Source organism: Balaenoptera ricei, chromosome 10 (genome assembly GCF_028023285.1).
Source record: "Balaenoptera ricei isolate mBalRic1 chromosome 10, mBalRic1.hap2, whole genome shotgun sequence".
Lineage (NCBI taxonomy): Eukaryota > Metazoa > Chordata > Mammalia > Artiodactyla > Balaenopteridae > Balaenoptera > Balaenoptera ricei.
In genome coordinates, this window is record NC_082648.1 from 90,793,969 (window position 1) to 90,806,033 (window position 12,065).

General features: G+C 39.8%; 1 protein-coding gene across 2 annotated transcripts in view; it reads left to right on the plus strand.

The window, feature by feature from the left end:
- The window catches only part of RFX4 (regulatory factor X4), a 166,706-nt gene that overhangs the window by 100,209 nt on the left and 54,432 nt on the right, over positions 1 to 12,065 (plus strand). For both annotated transcript variants that reach the window (XM_059934815.1, XM_059934816.1), the window contains one exon: positions 1,804 to 1,967. In XM_059934815.1, coding sequence (XP_059790798.1) covers positions 1,804 to 1,967 — 164 coding nt within the window. The remainder of the gene's footprint in view (positions 1 to 1,803; positions 1,968 to 12,065) is intronic.

Here is a 12,065-nt window from a genome sequence, read left to right on the forward strand (position 1 = left end):
ACCCTGGAAGGCAGTCTTTACTCAATTGGATTTTTTTTTTGTTGGTTTTAATTTTCAATCTCGTTGTAAACTTTGCAATATTTTCACTCTTGTGGAATTAACAGAACTGTGACTTTGAGTTTCATAATTTACAAACCTGGCCTCATTTACCACTTTGATCCTGTTTTTGGAAATCACCATTTTTCCTCTAGGAAGTCAGGAGGCATGCTTTTTTCCTCATTCCTCACCCCCCAAGCCTCCCATCCAGTGTTTACCCTGGGAATTCCAGCCTGGCAATGGGGATCAGGGAATTCTGTCCATCCGAGGCTGAGCTCAGGTCACCAAGCTGGGGTCAGAGGTAGCCTGGTCAAAGGAAAGCAAGACCCTACTCCTAAGAGGGGCCTGAAGGACAACTGCAGGTCCCCAGGCTAGGGGCAGAAAGCTGGGATGTGGGCAGCAGTCCAAGAAGAGGCATAGGTCTCAGGAATGGGGTAGAAGCCCATGTGAAGAGCCACTAGACTGATTTGTGAAAAGACAGATTCATCCATTCCCTGACTTGCTGTCTGGCTTTGGACAAATAAGTTCATGTCTCTACAAAATGGGAGCAGTGATCCTAAGCTGTAGTATTAACTGAGAGAACCTGTGCTAAGTTCCTGGCATATAGCAACACTCAGTAAATACATAACGCTGACGCCATTAATAATACCACCTCCAAAGTGTTAGACTTGGGTACTAAATGACCTCCTGCCTTGGGTCAGGATTGATTTGGGGAACCAGGGATGTGGGCAGCGCTGTACACCAGGGGTTCAGGAGTGCCCATCTGTGGAGGAAAGAAAGATACATAGTACAGGAACCAAGTTGAGCTTGTAAGAATTCACAAAACTTCAGTTATTTGTTCCCTAACTTTAAGATGAGTCACTCCTCAATGTTAGCTGAAGTCTAGGTATCTTTAGTGTTATTTTACGTACCAGATAACCATCTTCTACCATGTCCCTTCACTTCCCTTATCTTGTCCCACCCCCCCACCTGCTCTCTCCCTGACCTCCAACTCAGACCCTGGAAGACACAGGGGTCGGGGGCCTGCTATCCTCGTATTAATAACAATAACTCCATTTTGAGTGCCCGCTAGATTTCTGTCCTGTGCTAGTGGTTGGGCTTGGGTGTCCTCGTACCTTACTGTCCAGATGGCACCGTCTAGCATCCCATAATGGCGCTAGCCAGCCAAGGCTGCACCAAGGGCTCTTTGAGAAAATGGTCGAATTTGGCCACGAAGAGGCCTTTGCACTTTATCCGTTTTTGGGGCGCACAAGATTGTATCAGGAGACTTCTGTCTGTGACACCTACTCTTCTTCCTCCTACATATAGTCCGCTTACCAGCAACTCACACAATGTTCCCTTCCTTTCCAGAACACCCTGGGGTCCCCGAGGCACCAACAGGTCCAAAGAATAGTTGTAGTGCTCTGAGCTTTTTAGAAGCAACATCCCACCTTCCCTTTCTTAAACTTGTTACCCAGACCACGGTAAGCATGAAGAGGCAGACGGGTTAACTTGCTACTGCTCTCTCCCAGGGCAGGGTAGACCCCAGGCTGCCAGGCCAAGTGCTTCTCCAGCAGGGGGCATGCACCCAGACGGGCAGGGTGAAGACTTGGGACAGGAGGACCTTCCAGGGCCTCGTAAGCCACCCAGGCTGGGACGGCCTCTGCTGCCGCAAGGGGAGGGGAGAAAATAGCGCTGTGGACTGGGCTGGCCTTCGCTGAGTCCCAAGGCTCTGCTGGGAGGGCCTTGTGTAACCTCAACGGTTCTTCTCTCTGTGGGTTGATACAGGTTCAAAGTTTCCTTCTGCACTTTTGGCAAGGAATGCCGCCCCACATGCTGCCCGTGCTGGGCTCCTCCACGGTGGTGAACATCGTCGGCGTGTGTGACTCCATCCTCTACAAAGCTATCTCCGGAGTGCTGATGCCCACCGTGCTGCAGGCATTACCTGACAGGTGGGCACGCTTCTTCTCATATCCCCTCATGGTTGGTCCTCAGCAGGTATCGTTCCTGCTTCTCATTTACTGAATAGAACCATGGACTGTCTGGGGGCCTCCCTTGTAAAGACCATTAATATTGGACTTTAAAATATTAAATTTTATTTATATTTTTGAATATAAATAAAATTTAATATTTCCAGTATAAATAAAATTTAATATTTTGAACCTCTTGTATCATTCAGAATTCAAAAGGGATAATATGTTACACAGTGAAAAGTCTCCCTCCTAATCTTCTTCCCCAGATACCCAGGTCCTCTCCCCAGAGCATCAAATACAGTCATTTTCTTAGGGCCCCGTCCGGATCTGCTATGTACACGTAACCAGTGCATGACATATACTTTTTCTTACTCAGATGATGACATACTACATATACTGTTCTGTACCTTGTTTCAAAAAAACACGTCTTGGAGATTGTGTTGGGCAGCTTCTGTGCCCCTTCCGATGCAGGCTCCGCTGTGTTCCATGCTGCCTCCTGCCCTGTGAGGGGTAGGTGGGGAGGGTGATCTGCATGGAACACCTTACGGGGCCCCCTTTCTCTCTGGCTTCCAGCCCCGATCAGCCAGTGGTGGGGAGGGGGTCAGAAGGGACATCAAAGGGAGGGAGGAGAGTGAAGTCAGGAGATGGCCTCATTACCTCCCTCCCTATGAGGTCACCCCCGGCTGGCCACGTCCCTCCACTGGGCTCTGCTGCCTTCCAGGCCGCCTCTCTCCCTCCAGGTTGTCCTTTGGTCGTGAGGTGGATGAGAGCCTGCTGGCCCTAACCCCCGGTTGCAGCGGTCACCTTTATGGGTTCTCCTGTGCCTATCCACGCCTTTACGACTTGTCCATTATAAATAAACTCTACAGTTTTGAGTGTCATCTGTTTCCTGTTGGGACTGCTACAGAGAGCATTTTACATCAGTCTATAAAGAGGTTTTTTTTTTTTCTTTTTCACACCTGCATATTGTTCCTCTGTATTGAGTTTAATTAGTTGTCTTGATGTTTCCAATCTTGTCCTATTACAATGCTGTGATGAATGATGTTTTTAATACATTCTTTTACGTGGTGCAGTTTGTTAGTTTCCTAGGGCTGCAATAACCAAGTACCACAAACTGGGTGGCTGAAAACAACAAACGTTATTTCCTCACAGTTCTGGAGGCCACAGGTCTAAAATCAAGGTGTTGTCAGGGTTGGTTCTTTGCAGAGACTTTGAGGGAGGATCTGATCTATGCCCCTCTCATAGCTTCTGATGGGTGCCATCTATCCTTGCGTTCCTTGGCTTGTAGCTGCATCACTCCAGTCTCTGCCTCCCATCTTCACATTGATTCCCACTCTGTGTCTTGCTGTCTCCCGTAAGGACACTTGTCATTGGATTTAAGGCCCACCCAGTTAATCCAAGGTTTCGTCTCAAGATCCTTAATTTAATCATATCTGCAAAGGTCCTTTTATCAAATAAGGTCAGCTTCACAGGTTCTAGGTGGGCATATTATGGGGGGGAACAACACTTCATCCTACTACACAGAGTATAGGTGCAGGATAAATTCCTAAAGGGCTGAATTGCTGGTTCAAAGGGTCTGTGACTTAAACTTGTCTCAGTGAAGTTTTAATTTGCATTTATCTTATTATGAATGGAGTTGAATATTTATATTTTTATACAGCAGTTTCTTATTAGTTATCCATTTTATACATATTAGTGTATATATGTCAATCCCAATCTCCCAATTCATCACACCACCACCACCACCACCACTTTCCCCCGTTAGTGTCCGTACGTTTCTTCTCTGCATCTGTGTCTCAATTTCTGCCCTGCAGACCGGTTCATCTGTACCATTTTTCTAGGTTCTGCATATATGCGTTAATATACGATACTTGTTTTTCTCTTTCTGACTTCCTTCACTCTGTATGACAGACTCTAGGTCCATCCACGTCTCTACAAATGACCCAATTTCGTTCCTTTTTATGGCTGAGTAATATTCCATTGTATATATGTACCACATCTTCTTTATCCATTCATCTGTCGATGGGCATTTAGTATGCTTCCATGACCTGGCTATTGTAAATAGTGCTGCAATGAACATTGGGGTACATGTGTCTTTTTGAATTATGGTTTTCTCTGGGTATATGCCCAGTAGTGGATTGCTGGGTCGTATGGTAGTTCTCTTTTTAGTTTTTTAAGGAACCTCCATACTGTGCTCCATAGTGGCTGTATCAATTTACATTCCCACCAACAGTGCAAGAGGGTTCCCTTTTCTCCACACCCTCTCCAGCATTTGTTGTTTGTAGATTTCCTGAGGATGCCCATTCTAACTGGTGTGAGGTGATACCTCATTGTAGTTTTGATTTGCATTTCTCTAATAATTAGTGTTGTTGAGCAGCTTTTCATGTGCTTCTTGGCCATCTGTATGTCTTCTTTGGAGAAATGTCTGTTTAGGGCTTCTGCCCATTTTTGGATTGGGTTGTTTGTTTTTTTCATGTTGAGCTGCATGAGCTGTTTATATATTTTGGAGATTAATCCTTTGTCCATTGATTCGTTTGCAAATATTTTCTCCCATTATGAGGGTTCTTTTTTTGTCTTGTTTGTAGTTTCCTTTGCTGTGCAAAAACTTTTAAGTTTCATTACGTCCCATTTGTTTATTTTTGTTTTCATTTCCATTACTCTAGGAGGTGGATTAAAAAAGATCTTGCTGTGATTTATGTCAAAGAGTGTTCTTCCTATGTTTTCCTCTCAGAGTTTTACAGTGTCCAGTCTTACATTTAGATCTCTAATCCATTTTGAGTTTATTTTTGTGTATGGTGTTAGGGAGTGTTCTAATTTCATTCTTTTACATGTAGCTGTCCAGTTCTCCCAGCACCACTTATTGAAGAGACTCTCTTTTTTCCATTGTATATCCTTGCCACCTTTGTCATAGATTAGTTGACCATAGGTGCGTGGGTTTATCTCTGGGCTTTCTATCCTGTTGCATTGATCTATATTTCTGTTTTTTTGTCAGTACCATACTGTCTTGATTACTGTAGCTTTGTAGTATAGTCTGAAGTCCAGGAGCCTGATTCCTCCAGCTCCGTTTTCTTCCTTCAAGACTGCTTTGGCTATTTGGGGTCTTTTGTGTCTCCATACAAATTTTAAGATTTTTTTCTTCTAGTTCTGTAAAAAATGCCATTGGTAATTTGATAGGGATTGCACTGAATCTGTAGATTGCTTTGGGTAGTATAGTCATTTTCACAGTATCGATTCTTCCAATCCAAGAACATACTATATCTCTCCATCTGTTGGTATCATCTTTAATTTCTTTTATCAGTGTCTTATAGTTTTCTGCATACAGGTCTTTTGTCTCCCTAGGTAGGTTTATTCCTAGGTATTTTATTCTTTTTGTTGCAGTGGTAAATGGGAGTGTTTCCTTAATTTCTCTTTCAGATTTTTCATCATTAGTGTATAGGAATGCAAGAGGCTTCTGTGCATTCATTTTGTATCCTGCAACTTTTCCAAATTCATGGATTAGCTCTAGTAGTTTTCTGGTGGCATCTTTAGGATTCTCTATGTATAGTATCATGTCATCTGCAAACAGTGACAGTTTTACTTCTTCTTTTCCAATTTGTATTCCTTTTATTTCTTTTTCATCTCTGATTGCTGTGGCTAGTACTTCCAAAACTATGTTGAACAATAGTGGTGAGAGTGGACATCCTTGTCCTGTTACTGATCTTAGAGGAAATGCTTTCAGTTTTTCACCATTGAGAATGACATTTGCTGTGGGTTTGTCATATATGGCCTTTATTATGTTGAGGTAGGTTCCCTCTGTGCCCACTTTCTAGAGAGTTTGTATCATAAATGGGTGTTGAATTTTGTCAAAAGCTTTGTCTGCATCTATTGAGATGATCATATGGTTTTTATTCTTCAATTTGTTAATGTGGTATATCACATTGATTGTTTTGCTTATACTGAAGAATCCTTGCCTCACTGGGATAAATCCCAATTGATCATGGTGTATGATCCTTTTAATGTGCTGTTGGATCCTGTTTGCTAGTATTTTGTTGAGGATTTCTGCATCTATATTCATCAGTGATATTGGTCTGTAATTTTCTTTTTTTGTAGTATCTTTGTCTGGTGTTGGTATCAGGGTGATGGTGGCCTCATAGAATGAGTTTGGGAGTGTTCCTTCCTCTGCAGTTTTTGGGAGGAGTTTGAGAAGGATAGGTGTTAGCTATTCTCTAAATGTTTGATAGTATTCACCTGTGCAGCCATCTGGTCCTGGACTTTTGTTTTTTGGAAGATTTTTAATCCCAGTTTCAATTTCATTACTTGTGATTGGTCTGTTCATATTTCCTATTTCTTTCTGGTTCAGTCTTGGAAGGTTATACCTTTCTAAGAATTTGTCCATTTCTTCCAGGTTGTCCATTTTACTGGCATAGAGTTGCTTGTAGTAGTCTCTTAGGATGCTTTGTATTTCTGTGGTGTCTGTTGTAACGTCTCCTTTTTCATTTCTGATTTTATTGATTTGAGTCCTCTCCCTCTTTCTCTTGATGAGTCTGGCTAATGGTTTATCAATTTTGTTTATCTTCTCAAAGAACCAGCTTTTACTTCTATTGATCTTTGCTATTGTTTTCTTTGTTTCTATTTCATTTATTTCTGCTCTGATTTTTATGATTTCTTTCCTTCTACTAACTTAGGGGTTTGTTTTTTCTTCTTTCTCTAGTTCTTTTACGTGTAAGGTTAGATTGTTTATTTTAGATGTTTGTTGTTTCTTGAGGTAGGATTGTATTGCTATAAACTTCCCTCTTAGAACTGCTTTTGCTGCATCCCATAGGTTTTGGATCATCGTGTTTTCATTGTTATTTGTCTCTAGGTATTTTTTGATTTCCTCTTTGATTTCTTCAGTGATCTCTTGGTTATTTAGTAACGTATTGTTTAGCCTCCATGTGTTTGTGTTTTTTATGTTTTTTTTCCCTGTAATTGATTTCTAATCTCATAGCATTGTGGTTAGAAAAGATGCTTGATATGATTTCAGTTTTCTTAAATTTACTGAAGCTTGATTTGTGACCCAGGATGTGATCAATCCTGGAGAATGTTCTGTGTGCACTTGAGAAGAAAGTGTAATCTGCCGTTTTTGGATGGAATGTCCTATAAATATCAATTAAATCTATCTGGTCTATTGTGTCATTTAAAGCTTCTGTTTCCTTATTAATTTTCTGTTTGGATGATCTGTCCATTGGTGTAAGTGAGGTGTTAAAGTCCCCCACTATTATTGTGTTACTGTCAATTTCCTCATTTACAGCTGTTAGCAGTTGTCTTAAGTATTGAGGTGCTCCTATGTTGGGTGCATATATATTTATAATTGTTACATCTTCTTCTTGGATTGATCCCTTGGTCATTATGTAGTGTCCTTCCTTGTCTCTTGTAACATTCCTTATTTTAAAGTCTATTTTATCTGATAGGAGTATTGCTACTCCAGCTTTCTTTTGATTACCATTTGCATGGAATATCTTTTTCCATCCCCTCACTTTCACTCTGTATGTGTCCCTAAGTCTGAAGGGGTCTCTTGTAGACAGCATATATATGAGTCTTTTTTTTGTATCCCTTCAGGCAGTCTATGTCTTTTGGTTGGAGCATTTAATCCATTGACGTTTAAGGTAATTATCGATATGTATGCTCCTATGACCATTTTCTTAATTATAATGGGTTTGTTTTTGTAGGTCCTTTTCTTCTCTTGTGTTTCCCACTTAGAGAAGTTCCTTTAGCATTTGTTGTAGAGCTGGTTTGGTGGTGCTGAATTCTCTTAGCTTTTGCTTGTCTGTAAAGCTTTTGATTTCTCCATTGAATCTGAATGAGATCCTTGCCAGGTAGAGTAATCTTGGTTGTAGGTTCTTCCCTGTCATCACTTTAAGTATGTAATGCCACTCCCTTCTGGCTTGTAGAGTTTCTGCTGAGAAATCAGCTGTTAACCTTATGGGAGTTCCCTTGTATGTTATTTGTCATTTTTCCCTTGCTGCTTTCAATAATTTTTCTTTGTCTTTAATTTTTGCCACTTTGATTACTATGTGTCTCAGCGTGTTTCTCCTTGGGTTTATCCTGTATGGGACTCGCTGCACTTCCTGGACTTGGGTGGCAATTTCCTTTCCCATGTTAGGGAAGTTTTTGACTATAATCTCTTCAAATATTTTCTTGGGTCCTTTCTCTCTCTCTTTTCCTTCTGGGACCCCTATACTGCGAATGTTGTTGCGTTTAATGTTGTCCCAGCGGTCTCTTAAGCTGTCTTCAGTTCGTTTCATTTTTTTTTCTTTATTCAGTTCTGCAGCAGTGAATTCCACCATTCTGTCTTCCAGGTCACTTATCCTTTCTTCTTCCTCAGTTATTGTGCTATTGATTCCTTCTAGTGTAGTTTTCATTTCAGTTATTGGATTGTTCATCTCTGTTTGTTTGTTCTTTAATTTTTCTAGGTCTTTGTTAAACATTTTTTGCATCTTCTCGATCTTTGCCTCCATTGTTTTTCCGAGGTCCTGGATCATCTTCACTCTCATTATTCTGAATTCTTTTTCTGGAAGGTTGCCTATCTCCACTTCATTTAGTTGTTTTTCTGGGGTTTTATCTTGTTCCTTCATCTGGTACATAGCCCTCTGCCTTTTCATCTTGTCTTTCTGTGAATGTGGTTTTTGTTCCACAGGCTGCAAGATTGTAGTTCTTCTTGCTTCTGCTGTCTGCCCTCTGGTGGATGAGACTATCTCATTGATTTTTTTTTTTTTTGAAGAGGTAATTCTTTTTTTTTTTAAACTTTGGGTTTATTTATTTATTTATGGCTGTGTTGGGTCTTCGTTTCTGTGCAAGGGCTTTCTCTAGTTGCGGCAAGTGGGGGCCACTCTTCATCGCGGTGCACGGGCCTCTCATTATCGTGGCCTCTCTTGTAGCGGAGCACAGGCTCCAGACGCACAGGCTCAGTAATTGTGGCTCACGGGCCTAGTTGCTCCACGGCATGTGGGATCTTCCCAGACCAGGGCTTGAACCCATGTCCCCTGCACTGGCAGGCAGATTCTCAACCACTGCGCCACCAGGGAAGCCCTATCTCATTGATTTTTAAGAGCTCTTTATTTTTTAGGACTATTAACCACTTATCTGTAATAAGAGTTGTAAATATTTTCTCATTTTGTTCTTTTGTTTTTGCCATACAGAAAATATATTTGTGTAGTTGAATTTATCAGTCTTTGTTTTTATGGCTTCTGGATTTTGTATCATTGTTTTAGAAGTCTTTCCCACTGCAATTACAAATAATTTTCCCATGGCTTATCCTGCAAACTTTATGCTTTGATTTTGTACTTTTGAACTTTTATCCAATTTGGAATTCATCCTTGTGTAAGATGTAAAGTATGGCTTCATTTTTTCCCGAACAGCTCTCCTTATGCCGATACATATGTTAATTATTCCATTTTTTCTTCACAGATTTGAGGTGCCTCCTATTTAATGTAGTAAATGTTATATGTATTGGTGCTATTTCTAGACTTGCTAGCCTATACCATAGATATTTCTATATATTCATGTTCCAGGGTCACGCTGTCTTTAAGTTTTGCGCTTTTAGACATATTTTAATATTTGATAGGCTAGCTCCTCATACTTACTTCTGTTTTTAGAATTTTCCTGTTATTGTCTCTTATTTTTCCATATGAACTACCTTAGCATCAGTTTGTCTATTTAAGTATTTATATACATATAAAAATGTATATATAAATATATGTATGTTCATTGGGATTACATTACACTTATAGATTAATTTAGGGAGAATTATATCTTTATGGTATTGAGAATTCCTAGAAAAGAACAGTGTTTGCCTTGTCTGATCTTAAATTTTGTGGCCTTCAGGAATGTTGTAAATATTTTTTCATATAAATCATATATATTTTTAAAATTAAATTCTTTCTTACTTTTTTTTTGTTGCTATTGTAAATGCAGTCTTTTCCTCCATATCTCTTGACTGGTGGTTGTTTATATATATGAAAGCTATTGGTTTCTGTGTGTTATATTTGGACCTGACTGTTTTAAATTTAACTATCTTAATGTTGTATTCCTTTTGGGGGCTTCTCTTAAATTTTCCAGGTTTAGAATTATATTATCTAAAAATGTCTTTTTATTTTATTTCTCTTATCTAATTATGTTGGCTTATTCCTCAAGAACATGTTAAAAGCTCTTGACTTTAATGAGAATGCATCTAGTGTTTCTTGGTTAAACATGATGCTGGCTTTGGGTTAAGAATGAGATATTGGGCTTCCCTGGTGGCACAGTGGTTGAGAATCTGCCTGCCAATGCAGGGGACACGGGTTCGAGCCCTGGCCTGGGAAGATCCCACATGCCGCGGAGCAACTGGGCCCGTGAGCCACAACTACTGAGCCTGCGCGTCTGGAGCCTGTGCTCCGGAACGAGAGGCCGCAATAGTGAGGGGCCTGCGCACCGCGATGAAGAGTGGCCCCCGCTCGCCGCAACTAGAGAAAGCCCTCGCACGAAACGAAGACCCAACACAGCCAAAAATAAATAAATAAATAAATAAATAAATAAATAAATAAATTTATAAAAAAAAAAAAAGAAAAAAAAGAATGAGATATTCTATCATGCTAAGGAATATCTGTATTTTCTTAATTCATTAAACTTTTGATGAAGAATGGTTGTTGCATATTATCCAGTGCTTACCATCATCTGTAGAAGTGATCATATTACCCATATCCTAATATTGAACCATTCTTGAATTCCTAGAATACACCCCACTTACTCATAGTATATTATTTTCTTTAATGTGTTGCAGGATTTTATTTTCTATTTTATTTAGGATTTCTGCATCAAGAGTCGGAAGTGAGATTGGTTTGCACTTTTCTTTTTTGTTGAATATTTGTCAGTTGTTGGTATCAATGTTATTTTTGCTTCATAAAAGGAATCTGGAAGGTTCCCTCTGCCCCTACTTTTTTTTCCTAAGGTCTGAAACAGTTTAAGTAGCATTGAAATTATTTGCTCTTGAAGATTACACCGAATTAATTTCTCTTTGAAGGCATCTGGGCCTAGTGTTTTGCGGGAGTAAATCTTTGAAATTTTTCTTTTTTTCCTATAGTAATTGGTCAGTTTAGGTTTTCTATCTTCTCTGAGGTAAGTTTTGGTAAATTATATTTTCCTAGAAAATTATCGGTTTCTTCCAGATCTTTAAATTTACTTGCTTAGGGTTGAACAAAGGGAGTTTGTAGATTCATTGAGTTTCCTTTGTGTCTGTGATTATTTCTGTTTTACTGCATTTTTGTTTGTGTAGTTGTGCTTTCTGCCATTTCTTTGTGAATAGGTTACCTAATTTATTTAATTTTTTTCAAGGAAAAAGCTCTTGGATGTATTTATTGGTATTATTATTATTTCTTTTTTTCTAACATATTAATTTCTACCTTTATTTTATTTATTTATTTATTTTTAAATAAATTTATTTATTTTATTTATTTATTTTTGGCTGCATGGGATCTTTGTTGCTGTGTGCAGGCTTTCTCTAGTTGCAGTGAGCGTGGGCTACTATTCATTGCAGTGTGCAGGCTTCTCATTGTGGTGGCTTCTCTTGTTGCGGAGCATGGGCTCCAGGCATCGGGCCTCAGTAGTTGTGGCATGCAGGCTCAGTAGTTGTGGCTCATGGGGTCTAGAGTGCAGACTCAGTAGTTGTGGGCACGGGCTTAGTTGCTCCGTGGCATGTAGGATCTTCCCAGACCAGGGATCAAACCCATACCCCTGCATTGGCAGGCGGATTCCTAACCACTGCGCCACCAGGGAAGTCTGGCAGGCGGATTCTTAACCACAGCATCCCCAGGGAAGTCCCTATGTACTTTCTTTTACTTTTGGTTAGTAACATAATTATTTCAGGCTTGGCTTTTTTCCTTTGAGCACTATTTTAGCTTTATCTCATAGGTTTTTATATGTAATATTTTAATACTGTTATTTTCTAGATATTTTGTGACATTGACTTGGAGTTCCTTCTTGTCCTAAGAATTTAAATAGCACATTAAAAAATATCCAGTTGTTTGGAGCTATTATTTTCTGGTTATGTTATTCACTTTAACTTTACTGCTTTGTGATTAGACT